The sequence below is a fragment of the Acomys minous genome (assembly GCF_964271855.1).
Source record: "Acomys minous genome assembly, chromosome: 10".
Classification (NCBI taxonomy): Eukaryota; Metazoa; Chordata; class Mammalia; order Rodentia; family Muridae; genus Acomys; species Acomys minous.
The window spans coordinates 120,639,174-120,660,992 of record NC_140491.1 but is presented as its reverse complement, the minus strand read 5'-3'; the positions used below and the strand labels follow the sequence as shown (position 1 = coordinate 120,660,992).

Here is a 21,819-nt window from a genome sequence, read left to right as displayed (position 1 = left end):
ATCACAGGCATAAGAGTATACTTCAGAGGCAGTCCTCACTCCACTAGCCACCTCCACATGGAGAATGAGCTGTCCACTGCTACATCCGAACAGCGGATCTAGGTTCTCTAAACGCATTGTCCTTGGTTGGTTTATCAGTTTGTGCAGGCTCTACTGGGTCCAGATGCACCGACTTGATGGTCGTCATGTGGAGCTCCTAACTAGTCTAGGTTTTTCCCTCCCACCCACTCTTCCGCTGGACTCTTGCTGCTCTGCCCAGTCCCAGTGCAAGTCTCAGTGTCTTTTCTGATCCCCGACTGCGTGGACTCTCTCAAGGGACATCTATATTGGGCCAATATCCACACATAAGTGGGTATATACCATGCTTGTCTTCTAGGTCTAGGTGACCTGACTCAGGATGATCTTCTGTAGTTTCATCTACTTGCCTGGAAATTTCAAGATTTTCTTATTTTTGATAGCTGAATAGTATTTCATTTTGTAAGTGCACTGGAGTTTCTTTATCAATTCTTTGTTTGAGGGGCATCTAGATTGTTTTCAGATTCTGGTTAACAAAAGTAAAAGTTGCTATAAACATAGTTGAGCAACTGTCCTTGTCGTATGGTGGAGCATCTTTCGGGTATATGCCCATGAGTGATATGGCTGGGTCTTGTGATAGCACTATTCCTAATTTTCTGGGAAATTGCCAGATTGATTTTCACAGTGGTTGTTCAAGTTTGCATTACCACCATCAATGGGCAGTGTTTCCCCTTCTTCACTTACTTTCTATTTTCTATTTTCTATTTGCTATTGCTTGCATTCTTTGTCTTAATCATTCTGAGGGGTGTAAGACAGAAACGCAGAGTGATTTTGATTTGCAATCCTTGATGACTACAAACACTGAACATTTCTTTAAGTGTTTTTCAGCCATTTGATATTCCTCTGTTTATATGTGTACCTCATTTCTGTATTCCTTTTATTATTTGGCTTATTGATGTTTAGTTTGTTTATTTCTACATATATGTTGGATATAAGCCCTCTGACAGATTTAAGGTTGGTGAAGATCTTTTTCCCAATCTATAGGTTTTGTTCAGTTTACAATGTCCTTTGCTTTACAGAAGTATGGTAGTGACATAGAAATGGTCTGGTTGATCAGTAGAACTGCATTGAAGACACAGAAACAGCACACACCTATGAACACTTGATTTTGACAAAGAAGCCAAAACCATACAATGGAAAAAAGATAGCATCAAATGCTAGTCTAATTGTATGTCTACATTACCAAAGTGCAAATAGAGCCATATTTCTCACCCTGCAGATAAATAAAGTCCAAATGGAGTTAAGACCTCAACATAAAAACAAGCATACTAAATCTGTTAGGTGAAAAAGTAGAGAAGATCTTTGAATTCATTGGCACAGGAGACAACTTCCTGAAAAGAACTCCAACAGCTCAGGTTCTAAGATCAACAATTAAGAAATGAAGAGATTCTTAAAGTTAACTTGCAAAATGAACATAATGCACATTTTCAAAACAGGTGATAAACCTTAAACCCCTACCCAGATCTAGACAATGGACAGAACACTCTCCACAGTAGAGTGGAGAGTGGGATATTACTTTCTCACATACTCTGGTGCCTCACCTTTGACCATGTCCCCTGGAGGGGGAGACCTGGTGGCACTCAGAGGAAGGACAGCAGGTTACCAAGAAGAGACTTGATACCCTATGAACATATACAGGGGGAGGTAATCCCCCTTCGGAACAGTCATAGGGGAGGGGAATAAGGGGAAAATGGGAGGGAGGGAAGAATGGGAGGATACAAGGGATGGGATAACCATTGAGATGTAACAAGAATAAATTAATAAAGTAAAAAAAATAATGATGTCAAACACACAGAATTTATTATTCAAACAAACTTTATCTCCATTTATTTCTGGTCTTTTAAAATATTTACCAGTTCATTCATATATAAATATTTTACATACAGTTCTAACAAACTATTACACACACATATATCTGTTCTAGAGGCTGTAAAATGCATATTAGCATGTATGTTAGAGTAAGAGGGATCTCAAAATTACAGCAGTTGCTATACAGTGAGTGCAGACACATAATGATATTTCTGCAGATTGGGAAGTAGATGAGAAAAAGATTTTATAAAACTGTCATACTTTTTATTTGATCAGGTATGTCTTATCAAAATTCAATAAATAGAATAAATACATAAATTAATATGAACATTATGAAAAAATATTTTCATATTTTTTAGATTTTCACTTTTACTAGAAGAAAATCAACTCATGATAACCATAAGGTACATTGGTAAAAGTAGTCATGTCAATGCCTGTCATTGATAAAGATGGTATCAGTAATAAAGGTGAAAATGTAAAACTCGAATGACTCATAAGGGAAGGCTTAATCGGATATATAATTAATTACATTTGAATACAAAAATACTGGAGACAGAGCCTTAAGAGATTTAAGTCCCCACAGTGTCTAGTTGAAATAAATGGATCTTCCTGTCTTTCAGGTACCAGAAAATAGCATAGGAACACTCTCATCTCAGGTAGGTTTCTGAATACAGCATTATAAACCAAAATAAATTACATTGCATTTTCTTTGAAAACATTAATAAATTGTTTAACTCTGAATTATTAGAGAGAAAAAAAGAGTTCTATTTAACAGTGACATCTTTTTCTTTCAAACTTAGTGATTTGCCTTCCTTCTATTTTCATTACTGTGAGATTTTAAGAACATAATGATATTTATTCCTTTGTAAAAATTATTCTATTTCCTATGTGTTTGCATCATGTCAATTTGAAATGTGTTCTAGACTTATTTAAATAGTTATAGTCATTCCACAGTAAAATGTGTGGTATTTGTTCATTCAAATCCATCTACAACAAAAATCACTGATGTTTTGAACATACACATGTGACAGTTCATATTCTAGTTCTCACATGAATCACAAGAGTAGACAAATATCTACAATATTCATACAAAATAGGTCTAAACTTAATAAGGCATTGTAATTCAGAACTTGTGTTATATGAAGAGGGAAAATCAGTTTTTGTGTACAGAGTGACATTGGGTGTATCACCCCCCCCCAGGACAGGCATTATGTTCAGGAGTAGTATACCAACGAATAATGGACTCCACAATATTTTGCTGTACTTTTGTTTAGTTACAACTTGATGGGTGTTTTTTCAGCAGGGGTTGGTTTTTTTTCCTTTAGTTTTCTTGTTTTGTGTGTGTGGGTTTCTTATTGTATTGAGACATTGTTTGTTCTTTGAGAAAGATGCTAAAATTGGGTAGGTAAGGAAGGGCAGAGTTTCTGGAAGGACTTGGGGGAGAGGAAGAATATGACCAAAATACATTTAAATCAAAATTTTCTTTTAAATAGTATAATAAAAAATTTAAAACCAATTTAGGCATTGGTAACTTGAAGAAGCCTCTACTGTTTTCTGTCACTCCTCGTTCCTATTGTTGGTTTAATTTTACTTTTGTCATTTAGACTCAGGGGCGTGATATTCAGTTGCCTGGCACACAAATGGAGTTTAACAACGGATATTTCAGTAAAAAATGCTTTATATTCAGTAAAAGCTATAATGACTCAATAAAAACATAAATGATAGATATCTGATAATGACAAATGCTATTTAAACAAATACAGTGACTACCTTAACAACCTTATTTCAGCATATGAAATTCTACTATTATTATTATCATCTTTGATATTCATTATACCCCATCAAATATGTGACCAGATTTTATGTATTTAAATATACTGCATATTAATAAGTGAAAAAGTGCAAGCAAAGTTACATGGATCAAAACTTATATGAAGATTTAGATTCAAAGTGTATGAACTTTCTACTCCAACCTTTTTAAATTTCATGTACTGATTAAAATGTAACATTTAGAAAATGTTTGAGGAATTTATGAAAATTCACTTAAGATTAAATAATGTTAAGGTTAATACTATTAAATGCTGTTTTATGCTTTTTCAGTAAAAATGAATGCTAAACTATTATTCCAATGTGACTTTTGTAAATTTTTAGACGAAGAACAAAGAGTCATGGACAAGGGGAACTGCTCCTCGTTGCCAGAATTCCTCCTCTTGGGAATTACCAATAACCCTGAGACAAAAATATTTTTATTCACTATATTTTTAGTTGTTTATCTCACTAACCTGCTAACAAATCTTGGGATGATCGTTTTGATCAGGATGGATCCCCAGCTTCACACCCCAATGTACTTCTTCCTCAGCCACCTCTCTTTCTCAGACCTCTGCTATTCCACTGCAGTTGGACCCAAGATGCTTGTAGATCTCCTGTCCAAGAAAACGTCTATTCCATTTTTTGGCTGTGCCATGCAGTTCTTCACTTTCTGTATCTTTATAGATGCTGAGTGTGTGCTGCTGGCAGTGATGGCCTTTGATAGATACAAGGCCATTAGCAATCCCCTACTGTATGCAGTAGACATGTCTAGGAGGGTTTGCTTCCAATTATTGGCTGCTGTTTATTCTGTAGCATTAGCAGATGCTTTAGTACACACAACATTGACATTCCATTTATGTTTCTGTGGGTCTAATGAGATTAATCATTTCTTCTGTGATATTCCTCCAGTGTTAGTCCTGTCTTGTTCAGATACACAGGTCAATGTATTAGTCATATTCACTGTTTTTGGTTTCATTGAACTGAGCACAATTTCAGGAGTTCTTGTCTCTTATTGTTACATCATCTCATCTGTCTTGAAGATCAGCTCTGCTGCTGGGAGGTTAAAAGCTTTCTCCACCTGCACCTCACACCTGACTGCAGTTGCCATTTTCCAAGGAACTATGCTTTTCATGTACTTCCGCCCAAGTTCTTCCTACTCCCTAGATCAAGATAAAGTGACCTCCCTTTTTTATACACTTGTAATTCCCATTTTAAACCCTCTTATTTATAGTCTGAGGAACAAAGATGTGAAAGAGGCGCTCCAAAGAGTAAAAATTAAAATGTGTTTACAATAATTCGATTATATCCATTACACACTTCACTGCCTTCACTGGACTCTCTGTAGAATTTTTCTCTACATATACGTTAGGGCTGTTTTCCTGGTGTTTTTGTGGGACTCCTAACAGTAAAAGAGATCTGTCTCTGCCTCTGTTGCTGGCGATCAGGACTCTTTTTTCTCATACTGGGTTATCCAGACTGGATATGAGATCTTTTTTCCTTGTCTTATTGTATCTTGTTTTGTCCTGTTTGTCTATCTTCTCTTGAAGGACCACTCATTTCTAAAATGGAAAGAGAAGGTTTGGGGGACGTGGGGAAGGGAGAGATGAACAGATGTTGGCGGGGGAGTGGAATTGTAGTCATGATGTATTATATGAGAAAATAATTTATTATCTATAAAAATAAAAAATGTTATTTCATTACATTCCAATTATGAAAGATGAATTTATTTTTATATTTCATTGTGAAATGTAAGTTCTGTATATTAAATCCAGAATCCTGTGAATGCCATCCAAATATCCTAAAAATGATAATACTGAAATATGCATATATATACATATATGTTTATATGCATGTATATCCTAGACATATATTTCATTTAATTTTATTCATATTAAACTGATTGAATTCATAATAGTAGCATGTTTCACATATTTGGGGCTTTGTGTTTCTTCATAAATGCAGTAGTTTATTTAATGATAAGAGCATGTCCAGCAAGTATAACAGATGTTAACTATAGGGACACTTAATCATCATTAGTCTGAAAATATTACTGAAAAAAGACCTTGGATCACATTTCATAAGCCTAATATATGACAGAAAAGTTTCTTATCCAGAGCTATAAAGTCACAGAAGTATGTATGTGGATGCTAAGCAGGTTCTCTGAGATGATCTTCAAATAAAATTTATTTCATATCAAGCATTCCATGTTTTGTTTTGGGTTTTTTTCTCAATAATGTTGCAAAAATCATTGATAAAAGTTACTTAAGAAGGAAATATTTACTTATTTTTTCTCAAAAGTAATGAAAAGAAAACCACAAAATGTACAGAGTGTTAAGTCTGTAGAAGGAAGTACCTGCCTCACTGACCTCAAGAGTAACAGTAGCCAGGTAGCAGACAGAATTGTAATTAGGGATGAGTTATAATGCCACAGCCGTGATATGGTTACCATTATCCACCAACCATATCATTGGAAAAGACCTTTAGTTGTTCAAACAGTTACCTTGCTGACAACCAACTTCTCTAACCGAAGAGACTTCCTCAACATTTCACCAGAACATTCACTCCCTATTCCACAATGGCTCACAGTCATCTCATAATCTCATTATTAAAGGGTATTTAGAATAGTTTCTAACTGTCCCAATGTTTTTCAAATTTTCTTTATTTTTATTATTATTTATTATTTTTTTATTAATTTATTCTTGTTACATCTCAATGGTTATCCCATCCCTTGTATCCTCCCATTCTTCCCTCCCTCCCATTTTCCCCTTATTCCCCTCCCTATGACTGTTGCTGAGGGGGATTACCTCCCCCTGTATATGCTCATAACGTATCAAAATTTCAAATTCTTTTAGCTGTTACCCTCTATAAAAATAAAATAACTTATATATTTCAAAAAATAAAAACAGAATAAACTTTAAATTCTAAATTAGCAGTATAGCAAGAAAAATACAGATGAGATTAATACTAAAAATCAGCTAGATTAAGCTAAACTTTTCACCTAGATGCCCTGCATCTAGTCTTTTCTCCAAAAAGTTTGTATACCCTGACCTGATAACTCTTGAGTCTGCATCAGATGAGGACGGTCTCTTGGGCTAGGTGACCTCACTGCCTGCAGTGTTCTTCAGAAGATACCCTGTCTTGGTAGCTTCTGCATCATGAGGTTTCCATAGAGCTTATTTTTCCCATCCATAACTACACAGACAGATTTCTTGTCATTTCTTCAGAGGATCCAACCAGCTTCACATTATCTGAACTCGGAAGACTGTTTTAACCCTTGAAAAGTTGTTTCCTGGGCATGGTGTCAAGATAGGGTAACAGGAAATTCTTTGCCAGATTGTAAGACGACTGACTTTTATTCCAATCCATACTACCTACTTTTCAAATGCAATGTTTAGTGTACACATTTTTGTCACAGTTCTTTTTTTTTCTTCTTGATATTCTGCCTAGCATATCTCTTCATGTTCTGGTTGTAGCATCTTGGGGTTTTTTAAAAGATAAATCTCAAAATTTTTATACATTCCTTCAAAAAAGTAATTGCAACCTACACAATACCTCTGTAGAGCCTTATTTTGTGATTTCTTCTCCTATTTTTCATAATTAATTTGCAATTTTTAGAATTTATCAAGTATATACAATGCACTGTAACTAAATTTATGCCCATTTCTTCCCTCTATTTCTCACTCCCAATTTGTAGTTTTAAAAACACATCAAGTCCCATCTATGTTTCTTTTCTATTCATGGGTGTGTGGCCATTCCATGGATCACAGTTGACACAGCAGAGGACATATACGGAAAGGAAACATCGTTTTACCTCAATCAACCCTTAGTTATAGACATCTGTTTATCCAGGTCAGGAAGTGCATAATGAACTTTTTGCTGTATGCTGAAATGTTGAATGCAAACAACTACAACGCCTCTGAGATAATGAGGACCTCAAACGTTTTTGCTCCTTTCTTCCCCCAGCTTTCAACTACAGTCCGCCCTCCTCCACCCCCAAGTTGTTCCCTAAGCCTGAAAAGAACAGGTGTAATATAGATGTCCCAATTACGGCTGAGCACCTGCACACACTCATAGCAGTTTGATTAGTTTGCACTTCTGCATTAACTACAATTTTTGCACACACACACACACACACACACACACACACACACACACACACCTTATTTTATGACTTCTGAGAGCTAGACCAACATTTAGGTATAGAATGAAATTTAGTTGGCAGTTTTATAATTGTTCAGGAATTTGATGATATTTCTTCAAACTAAAGCTTCAATAGAGTTTAAAAATTTGCTCAACTAGGCTCATAGCAGCTTTATTCATAATGGATAAATTTACCCAAAGGAATACTACTCAGCTTTTAAAAACAAGGAAATCTTGAAATTTGTAGATAAATGGATGGAACTATAAACAAACATCCTGAGTGAAGTAACCCAGCCCAGAAAGACACACATGGAATATACTGTTATAAGTGGATATTGGCCCAACATAGATGGCTTCTGAGAGACTCTACCCATTGGAAAAAAGGACAGATGCTGAGAGTCACAGGCAGACAGTGGAATCCTGTGAGTTGTAGGGGATGCAATTTCAACTCTAAATTTGTAATATAAACTGAGGTTATGGTGTAAAATATTACATCAATATTGAGTAGGAATGAATATTATATTTCAAAATATTGTGAGTTTAGATTATTCAAAACATTTATGTTTCAATTATCAAAGAACTACTACAAAGAATACAATAGTTTAAGGATATTGAAGACTTGCTTTTTTCTCTAAAGCTATTTCATAATGCACATTTTGAAAATAAAACATAATCGTTGATCCAGAGCATTAATACTTAATGATATTTAAGAAAATAGTTTTAATGATCCATTATGAATGCCAAACACTCTGGTAGTGGTTATGATAAAAGAAAAGTAAGATTAGATTAGAGAAATCACAGAAGAAATATTGTGTTCAAAAGTCTGACCAGGCATAAAATAATTGAAATGGGGATGGTTGCTAAGATGATAAGCGTACATTCAGACTATGATGAAAAACGTTTGCAATATTACTATTTTTGTAAATTGGAGATGGATAAGATTGCTGGGCAGTGGTGGTGCATGCCTTTTACCCCAGCACTTGGGAGGCAGAGGCAGGCAGATCGCTGTGAGTTTGAGGCAAGCCTGATCTAAAAATCAAGTCCAGGATAGTTAAGGCTACACAGAGAATCCGTGTCTCAAACAAACAAACAACAACAAAACCAAAACCAAAAAAGAGTCAAGAATTGATGAAAAAAGCTTACAATAATATTATTTTGTAAATTGAAGATGGAGAAGATTGCTTAAAAGTGTCAAGAATTAGCATGAAACCTACATTATGTGGAACTCACTGAACAAACAGAAAGTTTAGTTTTATTCATTTTCCCTGTAAGTTTTAGTCAGTGTCTATTACTCGTCAGCAGGGTGAAGCATAAAGTATAAAGATGGCACACAGTAATACAGTTGTTGATTATTCCCAAGAAAATACTGAGACAGGAAGCTAATTAAGTATCATGTTAGAATAAGGGAAACTATGAAGACTTGGACTCAAGGGAATTATATCCCCAAAGTCCCAGGTGAAAATAAATGTGAATCATCTAAGTTGAACTGTCATTGCAAGAAAGGAAGGGAAGACTCACTTGGTTCAGGTAGGTTTATGGATGGCTACTTAGAAAAGTAGATGAAAAATAACATTGTAATTTCTTTGAAACATCAGTAACATGGTTGAAGAATAGATAAATGTGTGGTTTAATTAACTTATGTAGTTACATTAATCCTGAGAATGATTAGGTGAGTTTGCATGTCTTTATTTGCTTATATAAGCTTGGTAAAAGTATATAATATTCTACATGTGTTAAGACATTTTAAAAAATATTTTATTAATATACAATTTCCTTTGAAATGCTATGTAACTATGACGTGTGGGAGCAACTTAGTAATTTCTTATCATTTCATGTAAAAGGTAATAAAAGTTCAAACTCAGTGATAACAGTATATAAGAACTCAAGTCTTCATATCATTAACCACATTATTTTGGGATTTTACATCACAGTCTCCATTTGGCTTCTCATGCAACCATAAAGAAACTCAAAGACACCTCAGGATATGAGCACACAAATTCACATGCTAACATATGAAACAGAAAATGAAGCAGTTTTTTCTGCTCACATTTTTAGAGAAGTGAAAAGCCAATTTATAATCCAAAAATGTGCAACGGCTTTCATTTCAACCAGTTGCTCACAATTCCTTTTTCAGTTCTTTTTTAGTTTCTCAAAGATAATTTAGGTCTAGGTGAATAAATGGTAGTTAAGATATTATGCACCATTGAAGAGTGGTCAACCTTTTAAAGAAATCCTTTCTCATTTACAGCAAATGCTATAACCTCAAACAATGCTAGAAAAATTCATTTATTATATGATAAGTTGGCTATGTTTCCTAATGAATTAAGTCAAATAGTATAGCAAATAACCTTAAGGCCCTTAAATACAGTAACTCTGACTTTGTTGACATGTTAGTTAATTTGATGTTTCATTTCTATTATACTGGATTGTTAAAAGCTTTTGTTTCCTTCAAAAGCATTTACTAATACTAAATGGCAAAGTCTTAGTCAAGTAAAAGAGATAAAAGAATATATGCACATTTAACTCAATGTGGATAAAATTTCTACCATTGAAAATTTTCTTTTAATCAAAGTTTTTTTTTAGGGTAGACCTATATACACTTTGTCTGGGATACTTCCTCAGTATAATTCATATACTTAATAAGCTACCTAAAATGGCATTATGTTTTGGGTTTTGGTATACCCATCCAATCCCCACCTCCTCCCCCCCAAAAAAAACCCTTACACTAATACAACACTGACAACTTTTCTGATCACTTAGATCAAGAGCATAGAAAAATGGACAAAGAGAACTGTTCTTCATTTCCAGAATTCTTTCTCTTGGGAATTACAAGTAAGCATGACATGAAAGTAGTCTCATTCTTGATGTTTCTGGTTGTTTATCTCACTATTCTGTTGGAAAACTTAGGAATGATCACATTGATCAAAATGGATTCCCATCTTCACACCCCAATGTACTTCTTCCTCAGCCACCTCTCTTTTTCTGATCTCTGCTATTCCACTGCAGTTGGACCAAGGATGCTGGTGGACCTACTTGCTGAGAAACATTCAATTACTTTTGTTGGCTGTTTCCTGCAGCTCTTGTTTGTCTATGTCTTTATAGATGTTGAGTGCATGCTGCTGGCAGTGATGGCCTTTGATCGATACAAGGCCATCAGTAATCCCTTGCTTTATGCTGTGGACATGTCCAGCAAAGTCTGCTACCAATTCTTAACATTAATCTACCTGGCAAGTGCTGTAGATGGTTTGATCCATACAACATTGGCATTCAGTTTATGTTTCTGTGGTTCTACCCAGATTAATCATTTCTTCTGTGACTTACCACCACTTTACCTCCTTTCCTGCTCTGACACACAAGTTAATGAGCTGGTTGTATTTACCCTTTTTGGATTTATTGAACTGAGCACCATCTCAGGAGTCCTTGTCTCTTATTGTTACATCTTCTCATCTGTCTTAAAGATTAGCTCTACTGGGGGCCGTTTCAAAGCTTTCTCCACCTGTGCCTCCCACCTGATTGCAGTTGGGATTTTCCAGGGGACCATGCTCTTCATGTATTTCAGACCAAGTTCTGCCTACTCTCTAGACCAAGACAAAATGACCTCGGTCTTTTACCTGCTCATTATACCCATGATAAATCCTCTGATTTACAGCCTACGGAACAAGGATGTGAAAGAATCTCTGGTTAGGTTCAGAAATAAAATGTGTCTTTAATATAAATGTTTACAGTTACAAATCGTTGTTGTTTAAATTGCATACAAAACAAAATAGTCACGAATGTCACATTATTAAACGGAATATACTCACTAAAATCTAATAATAAGAAACTGTCTTGGAGACTATATGTAGATAAAATTTACACTTTATTTAAAGTATAAATGGTATCAGATTAGAAAAATACAATATATGTGTTTTTATCAGAGTCCACCCTGAAATGTGTCTTAACACTTGAACGTGGTGACATGGGTAATGAGTTTTTAGTTTTCTCATATGTAGAGGTCAAAATCCAAGCAGTAAAGTAACTCTTAACTTCTCTCTACTGATTTTTCCACAATAATGTTGGTGTAGGCATGTAGTATTGCAGATATATCCTTTGTAATTGGACCTCACAATTCTGTATCTTTATTGGTTGGGGTCCTTTATAATGATATCCATTTGCAGCAGAAATTGTCTTGTCTTAGAATCAGAGGTTTCCTTTGCAAATCTGTCTCTTACATATATTGAAATCTAACCCCATAATGTCTCATCAGCATGGTGACTAAACATGAGCTGAACAATGACAACACCAGTAGACAAGCCAGAATGGGTCAAGGATGCTCACAATGACTCAGTCTTATACAAAGACTTACAGATAAGTAAGGATGCTTAGAGTAGGGGAAATATTTTCCACCAGGAAGGAGAACACCATCTAGCTATCCAATACCAAATGATCAATACTGAATATGCACAAACAACTAGCATTATACAGGCTGAGCAAATTATACTTACACAGATCTACACACATATGCATATATGTATGAAAAAACTCTTAGGAGAGGTCTCTGACTCTTTATGCCCTTTCACTAGAGTGAAAAGTTGATTGTCCGTGAACAAGACAGTGGATCCTCAATTACCAACAGAGTTTCTTGTCACTTGTCTTTGGGTTTTCAACCAAAGATGACTCAGTGGTTAAGAGCACTGTCTGCTCTTCCAGAGGTCTTGAGTTCAATTCCAGGCTACCACATGGTGCCTCACAACCATCTAATGCTCTCTTTTGGCCTGTAGGTGTACATGCAAATAGAACATTTATATGCATAAAATAGATAAAATATTAAAAAATAAAAAGAATTAAAGAAGAATATAAAGTATACCCTGGATAGAAGCCTTTGAGGAACAATCTTTTCTATGGTTTATGGATGAAATCTTCTCTATTCCAAACGATTATTCCAAAACATTGTCATGCATTAATTTGTTCCCAATAAAAATAGACATCTAAAGAATATACAATTAACTTGTTATGATGATATTCTTATTATTTTCTGTTTTAACCAGATTTAAATTTTCAGAAAATTTTCTATACATTTTCATATTTCATAAGAAATTAAAAATTTACTAGACTTAATTAAATCTTTGTTAACTTTACTTCCTCATTCTGCATACTGTATACTTCCTGTATATTTCTTGTATAGTTGTCATATTAAAATTTTATATCTATGGCTATGTTTTTGTCATCTTTGCTTTTGTGACACATATGTCTATATATTTATTCATACAATTCCTAACATATATACATATATATGTATATATGAGTAATAGCTAATTAAGATATATGTTTCATAAATCATTTTCATGTAATCAAATATTCAAAAAATAGAAAATAACATAAAATGAAGTATTTTTGAGTGATATATTTTATGTGTAAAAGGAACATTGCTTTCTGCATATACATTTCATGTGATATTGCCAGAAAACTCTCAATATTTGTTTATTTCTCAAATAAGCTCAGGATATTGTTACTTATTGAAGCACTTTTGTAATTGGTAAACACTAGAAATATCACTCTTAATTAATAAAACATGAGGAAATTGCTACAAATGGACTCCAATGAAGACAAACCAAAAATTTAAATAACAATAAATATGACATTGGACCTTAGCAACCGAAAACTCTGTCATAACTAAACATAAAGCACAATGAGTTAATTAGTTAAAAGAAAAAACTAAAGAGAAAACAGAAAAAATTTTTTTAAAACATGATACTAGAAAGACAACAAAATCTGGTGAACTTAACAAGTAGAAAGTAGAAATACTTATAACACCATAAATATATGGCCTGAGAAGAAAGTTGGTCTAACATTTCACAGTCACTTGGCAAGAGGGACATATAGGGCTGCAAAGATGGCTGGCTCAGCAGGTAACAGAACAGGGTGATAGTCAAAGGGTCTTGAGCTCAACACCCAGAAACCACATGATGGCTCATAATCATCTATCTGCGAATCTGATGACCTTTTTTTATCTGATGCTCTCTTCTGTCATGTAGGCGTACATGTAACAGAGTATTTATATTCAGCCTAGATATTACATCTGCACCCTAGTCTAGTCTAGCTACTTTGTACTGTGCCAATAGCAGCCTCCAGGATGCTGAAGGATATGCCACCACCCACAGACCCCTCCTGTACTGCATCTAAGCTCTCCACTTAGCAAAATCCACCTCACAAACTATATTTTTGGTTGTGAGCCTAGCCTTTAAAGTTTGGGCCATCTCTCCAGCACCAATCTTATGTTCTAATCTTGAACCAGTATGCACATCTTCTACACCAACAGAAGTCTTTATGTCTACTTAAATTTATTACTCCCATGGAATTTTGACACTGTAGGCTCAGTCTTCCTCCACACACCTTCTAATACCCCAAACTCTCTGTGTATATTAGACTTAGAAGGAGTACATTTGTCCAGAAACCATTGAAAAATATAAATGATGTGAAAAATCAAGCCAGTTTCATTTTTCCAAAGACTATCATTATTATATCCAATGTGAGTTGCCTTTATGAATCCTAGAACACAATATAAAAAGAATAATCATGAACATCATTAAATATATCAAGGAATTTCTAGAAGATACAAGGAAACAGTTCAGTGAAGTTAAAAAGAATAAGTGTAAGGAAAATAAAATGCACAATGAAACACACAAAAAGCTTGATGTAAATTATGAGAAAATGCAATACTTGAGAGTGACATTCAATAATTAGAAACACTGATGGCAACTCAAGCTACATGAATATGGAATTGAAATTCCCAATAGCTAAACTACAGAATCAAAAGATATCATTGCAAATAAAATGAATGAAGTACAATATAGACCATCATGACTTGAAAATAAAGTAAAAGAGGTAGACTAAATAATCAAAGACACTGCAGGGAAAAAACCAGGAAAGAAGCATAAAAGAATGCGGAACAGCATGTGAAATGAAAAAAGAGGGCATGATATGAAAGGAAGCAAGGAGGGCTGCTTTGGAGTGTGTGAAAGGTTGGAATACAGGGTAACAATGAAATTATTATATTATACTCAGTATTTAAGAAATATCAGAGATAAATACCAACATACAAAAGAACAGTGTCAGATTAACATCAGACTCTCAAGAGAAACCCTAAAATTGGAAAAAATTAACTTTTATATTTCAACCATGAAGATAAATAAGTGCATAATTTTTATCCAAAAGTTATCTTTTTAAATTATTATTATTATTATTTTTTTTTTTTTTTGGTTTTTCGAGACAGGGTTTCTCTATGTAGCCTTGGCCATCCTGGACTCACTTTGTAGACCAGGCTGGCCTCGAACTCACAGCGATCCGCTTGCCTCTGCCTCCCGAGTGCTGGGATTAAAGGCATGCGCCACCACGCCCGGCTATCTTTTTAACTTAATAACTACTAAATATGAATAAAGATAACAACAGAGAAAATTTGTTCATGACCATCTGGATGACATTGCCCAGGAAAGGAAACATCAGTTTTCCCCGACCAATTGTCACTGGGGATATTGACTATATACCAGAGCAGCCTCCTTGCTGAGGAGTAGGTGCCCAAATGACAGGGTGCATTTTTTTGTGTGGTGGTGGTGTAGTCGGTGTAAACATGTTTTTATTTGATCCCAAGTGTGGAACGGGGAACAGATGTGTCAAAGTTCAGGTGATGTTTACCACTAGAAGATGAATCACCTTGGGTGGGGCCTTGGTTTTTGCAAGTTGAAACACATCTTAGTACAGACTCTGAGAGGAGATACATACATGAGTACAAAGCAGGAGGTGGGGTATTTTGGCTTTCACTGCTCCACTTCGAGATGCTCCAAGAGAGAACCACTCCAGCGAAGGCTTTGAGGCTCTGGGCTTGGGTTGCTATTCCAGGTTCCAGCAGCAATTTTGGTAGAATTGCTGGTCTGCTGAAATCCTGCCAACTATGCCAGGGGAATCGCTCCCAAAAACTGAATTCAACTAGATTTACTTCTCCTGTTCTCATCAACCTCTTTTCTCTCTTATCTAGGGTAGGTGGGTTAGAACGGAGGTGTACACATTAAAGAACCCACAATAAAGTAGGTTTGCAAAAGCTGAAATCTACATGGCTGTTCCATTTTAGTAGTTATTCTTTGCATTATGTGATTTTTCATGGCTTTTTTGTGTATAAATTTTTGTATTTTGTTTTGTTTTCCTTAAGAGAGATAGAAGAAACACAGTTTTGAATGGAAAGAAAGATTCTGGGGAAGGAAAAGCATTTGTATACACTGAGAGTCTTTATGAATTTCACACATATGCACATGCTTTCCAAATTCACTGTATATTAAGAAATTAGTAAGTTTAAAAATCAGGAAAATATTTGGGGTAGAAATACAATAAAAGGGTGTTATTTTCCAAAGAAGATGATATTATACATGGACATTTGTCAGTAATGTCTTTGTTTTAAGCTAAGATTGTTTGTGTTCCTGATGATCAAAACATTGAGTGGACTCCATGCAAGATGAGAATAATGTCTTTGGATTGTAAGATCCACATAAGTAGGATGGCTATTATTTAGCCATTGTCATTATAGAGGCTAAAGGCACTGAGCTCCAAGTCTTTATCTGTTGGTATTAATTTTCTTTGCTTCAGAATATTTCATTCCAGAATAATTGTATCTCCTTTCATTTTTAAGTATAAAATGAATGCAATGATATTTTTGTTAATGTGATAATATACCCTGCAAGAATAATATTTGAGAGGAATAAATTACTTTGATCATCATTTTATAATTAGTCTATTAAGGCAGAATTGTCATGGTGCAACAATTCTAAGCAAGAGCCACATTCTAGAATGTTCCATATGGACCCTAATAGTCTATTAGCTATTGGATGAATCCATTAATGAACTTAAGAGTTAGAAAAACCAAGGCCTCCATGGTAGGTTAACTCTGGAAACACCATCACATAACACTGAGAGGTGAAGTATTTCCCCAAGGATTTTTTTCACTCTTTTTGTTTCTGTAATGTCAATCAAAAGCTTCAAATAGTTAACTGTATTATACTTCTTTCCCTCAAATGGTCAATGACTAAATATAATTATGAGAGGGTTGTTTTTCCCTCATATCACCTGCGAAGACTTTGTAAATACATGAAACTGTTTTCCAGGTAACGTGACTTATCCTTATAAGTTTTGTTTCATTTTTGTAAAAACACTTTTTAGTGGAATTTTAGTAAAATATAAAGTCATCCCATTATTAGATTAAAGTCAACACATACTAAAATTATTCACCATAAATGTGACATGAATATTCAACTGTTCCATGCAAGGATCAAGGGATATCATGAAAGAGTCAGAGGGGAGACTGAGGCTAGAGGCTGGGAGCAGACTGGAGTAATCAATATATATTGAATCTACACAGACTCCTGGCATCATTACCTCACAGCAGTTGTGCTTGTTTGCCCAAGAGCAAGTCATTAAACACTCCAGAGGAGAGCAAGGAAGTTTTCATGCAGAATTTGTACTAGCTGAGGTGAGAGAGACAGTTGATGGATCCTAGAGAATAGTCAGCTGTCATCCAGGGTATGTCCACAAACCAAAAAAATATACAAGCAGCATAAATGTAACTTGATGTGCTATCAAAACTAGGAAAATTAGAGGATATAGTCATGGATGAATATAAGGTGAAGATATGAGATGAACAATTTATGTAAATATGATATAATATATTCTTTATATATATTACACATTAAAATTAGAATAAAATATCAAAACAGGAAATGGCATCATAATATAGTACATTAAGAGGTAACTTATTTTGGGGAACATTTAAGAGAGGTATAAGGAAATATGAAGGAATAAATGATTGTTTGGAATCTCAATATAAAATAAAATGGGAAGTTATATTTTATTCTGAAACACATTCCTGTTGATTTTTTGAATTTTTAAGCTTCAGTGGTTACTTGCTGGTACAAACAGGGGACTTTGAAAGACATCATTATATTAGATCTATAACACTAGATAGACCATTATTTATTATTTTAAAAGCAAAATAAAACATTATCTTGTCCAAAATACTATTATCATCACTAGTACCACCATCACCACAACCATCACCATCACCATCATCACCATCACCATCATCACCATCACCATCATCACCATCACCATCACCACCATCACCATCATCACCATCACCACCATCACCATCACCACCATCACCATCACCATCATCACCATCACCATCACCATCACCATCATCACCATCACCACAACCATCACCATCACCATCATCACCATCATCACCATCACCATCATCACCATCGCCACAACCATCACCATCACCATCATCACCATCACCATCATCACCATCATCATCATTTGAAAAGGTTTTTGTCTTCATTATGGTATGAGAAATTTCTGAGGACCAGGTACTTTGTAGTTAGATAAACAGGATGTAGACACTATTCAGGAAGAGTTCTGTAAATTTTCACATAAAATTTTCTTTCCATGTAATACAGTTGTTAAAATATATAGTAAATTATGAACGTTCAAACATGCCTGGAGATCAATCCATATAAATGTGTGTTTTAAAATAAATAAAAATATCATCTTTGATAGCATATTCACAGCAATATACAGTAAAATAAAAAAAGTTTTATTCAACTCCTCATACATTTGTACAAGGGTGAGTATTGGCAATTTTCTGGTTAATAGAAGGTGAATTAACAGCTCTTTTCTTTAGTAAAATGTATTGAAATCCAAGAGCAAGGAATTCCATCAATATGGAAGGGTGAATATTGCATTTAGAAAATATTTTAATTAATTAATTAATTAATTAACTTTTTATTTTATTTTCCAATTCATAGAAAGATGCTACAAACAATACATTTTAAGAATACAGAAGTTTTTCTTTTCAAATCCAGCCATAGGATGGGGTGAGGCAGTGACGGATGCACCAACCAAGGACCAGGCATAGTGAGGACCTAGACCCTTTACTCAGATGTAGTGGATAAGCAGCATAGTGTCCTGTGGGTGCATGATACAGGGAGTAGGTACTACTTCTGGCATGGACTCTGGTGCCCACACATTCATCACTTCCCCATGGCTGAGCAACCTTGCCGGGCCAAAAAGGAAGAGGATACAGGCAGTCTAGATGAGACTTGATAGCCTGAGGTCAGATGTTGGGGGAAGAAGGCTCTCCCTTTGTGAGAACTAAGTACAGATGGGGGGATGGATGAGGGAAGGAGAATAGGAACTAGAAGTGATGAAGGAGGGGGCTACAATCAGGATCTCAAGTAAACAAATTACAAATAGAGAATAAAATAAAATAAACTGAAAATAAAAGCATCTCTGTATATCTACAAAGTTAATGACAAATATTATGTAACAAAACACTTTTAATGACTCATTGATCATGCATAACCTGGTGGTTATAACAATAGATGAGAGAATTAGTGCAATAATATATGAGAAACCAAAATGAATATATCATATGAACATAACAGTATATCCAGACAATTAGGTAAAGTGTGTTCAAATAAATTAAAGAGTAAGTAGGCTGGGGAAGACACTGTGGTCAGGGAAATTTCAGTCTCAATGAGTTTCACTATAATTCTAAGTCAGTGTCTATCACTGATCAGTAGTATCAAGCATAAAATGTGTGTATTACAACCAGACATTCAGTTGTTGAGTATTCCCAGGAAAACACTGAGCCAGGAAACTAATTAAATGCCAGAATAGGATAAAGCAAAATAGGAAGGCTTGACCTCAAGAGAGTTGTGTCCCAGCAGCCCCAGTTGAAAATAAATGTAATTATTTAGGCTGTTCTCACTTTGCCTGTAAAGAAGGAAAGTTCTCTGGGCTCAGGTAGGTTTATGAATGGGTAGTTGCAAAGATTGAAAAATACCAGCAATTTTTTTGAAAATTGATCAGTGTATTCGACCATGGAAAAGTACATGGCTTGTCTGCTTATGTAGTTACATAAATCTGTCCAGTGAATAATCAAAGACATATATATTTATGTGTTTGTGATATTGAATGCTTTCATTTACTTGTATAACTTTGGTAAATGTGTGTGATAGTATTACTTTTACTAAGGCAAATTTTATTAGTTTGCAATTATTTTTTAAAGCTATGCACTCATGATGTGGTATGGACAATTTATTAATTTCTTGTAATTTCATTTGAATGATAATAGATGGTCAATATTATGGATAGTAATCTATAACAACTAAAGCCAATATTACATCATCCACAGTATTTAGGGAGTATACAGCACAGTCCACATTCTCTTTTCCTGCAACAACAAAGAAACTCAAAGACACCTTATTATATGAACACACAAATTGGCTTTGTAAGACAGGGTGCAGGCAATGGGATAGATGTTTTTTTCTGTTCCCATTTCCTAAAAAGAGAATCAATTTGTAAGAATAAATTATCAGTAGTTTTAGTTTTCTTTGCTCTTAAGTGTTCTTGGATTCAAAATTGCTCCACAGTTGAAACAACAACAAAAACAACAACATACAGCAGTTTAGAAATTATGTACCATTGAAGAGGAGTTGTCAAATATTAAATAATTTTTTAATTTTTAGTAAATGCTATAAAACTACTAACAGTCCCCAAAATTTTTCATTTAATAACTGAGAAGTTAGCTGTATTTCATAGTTAATTTAAGCAAATAATGTAACAAATGAAGGTAATGTACTGAAAAGCAGGAACTCTAATCTTCTTGGATAAGAACATAGGAGGCTCTGTATGGATTGTCTATTAATTTGATATTTCTTATCATAATACATTTGGATGAGTTTCTATTTCATTCAAATACATTTACTGATGGTATGTAGCAGAGACTTAGACTCGTCAGAAAAATAATAGATGATATCTTCATTAAATCTCAATATGAGTCAAACTTCTACAACAGGAGTTTTTGTCAAGTACACAAAAATGCCCTTACCAGTGCTGGTTCTCCATTTTAGTTCATATCCTTATTAAACTACATAACAATGGGATTATATCTTGATTTATGGGTAAGAACTTCCTCTCTTCAGAATAAAACTCTATCATAACACAGCACTGATAATTTTCTGATGATTTAAACCAAGAACAAAAAAGAATGAATAAAAAGACCTTTTCTTCATTTCCAGAATGTTTTCTTTTGTGAATGACTGGTAAGCCTGATATTAAAGTGTTTTTATTCATGGTGTTTATGCTTGATTATATCATGATTCTGCTGGAAAAATCTAGGAAAGATTACACTGCTTTGATGCACGATGTAATTCACACTTTAAACTCCAGTGGCCAGTGTTGATTTTTGCTGTATTTGTGCTAATTTGACTGCCTTCATTTCCTACTTCTTTAATATTGTAAAAGTTTCAGTCGTTTAATTAGTAATAAAAATCATTTTATATGTGATTGTTTAACTGATATTATAAGCATATGCAATTTTATTTTTCCATATTTGCTAAAGTAAATAAAAGCATTACAAATACATATCCATGTACAATCAAGGCCATGGAATTTACATCCTGAAAGAATTCCGTATACAGAAGCAGATTTGCTTATCAATGAACATGAACAAGCATTTTTGGACAAAGACCTATAAAAACAAAGATAAATAAAAGAGACAGAAAGTGTGTTTGTCAGAAGCCGCTGTTTTCAGGAATTTTCAGGTTGTTTACAAACCAATGGTATAAAGACATTTTGTAACACTGTCTTAATCACTTTTCTTTATAAAGACTTATTGCTAGGAGCCTGCATTTTAACCTTAATAATAATATTCTAAATCTATTATTAATTATGGTTATTATATTAAGTATAAAACTGTCCACCTTAGGTATTTGAGGGAAGTTTTGGTCAATGGACCACTGAAATTGGATTTGTTTCTGGATTGTTTATGAATAGCGAAAATATTTTCACATAATGAAATTAAAGACTAAGTACTGATAATAATTTTTTGTCTAGATAAAACAATCCCAGTCTGTTTTTAATGCATTTTGCAACAGTTAAGACAAGCAATAAAGAAAA

The 21,819-nt window shown here is 34.3% G+C and overlaps 1 protein-coding gene across 1 annotated transcript; it reads left to right on the top strand.

Annotated features, from left to right (window-relative positions):
• Positions 1–4,052: 4,052 nt before the first annotated feature.
• Positions 4,053–11,543, top strand: LOC311607373 (olfactory receptor 5W2-like; the record flags this gene model as incomplete). Its single annotated transcript, XM_084799025.1, has 2 exons — positions 4,053–4,386; positions 10,936–11,543. The coding sequence occupies 2 exons, from the start codon at positions 4,053–4,055 to the stop codon at positions 11,541–11,543; spliced, it is 942 nt and encodes a 313-aa protein (XP_084655151.1).
• Between the last annotated feature and the right edge of the window lie 10,276 nt (positions 11,544–21,819).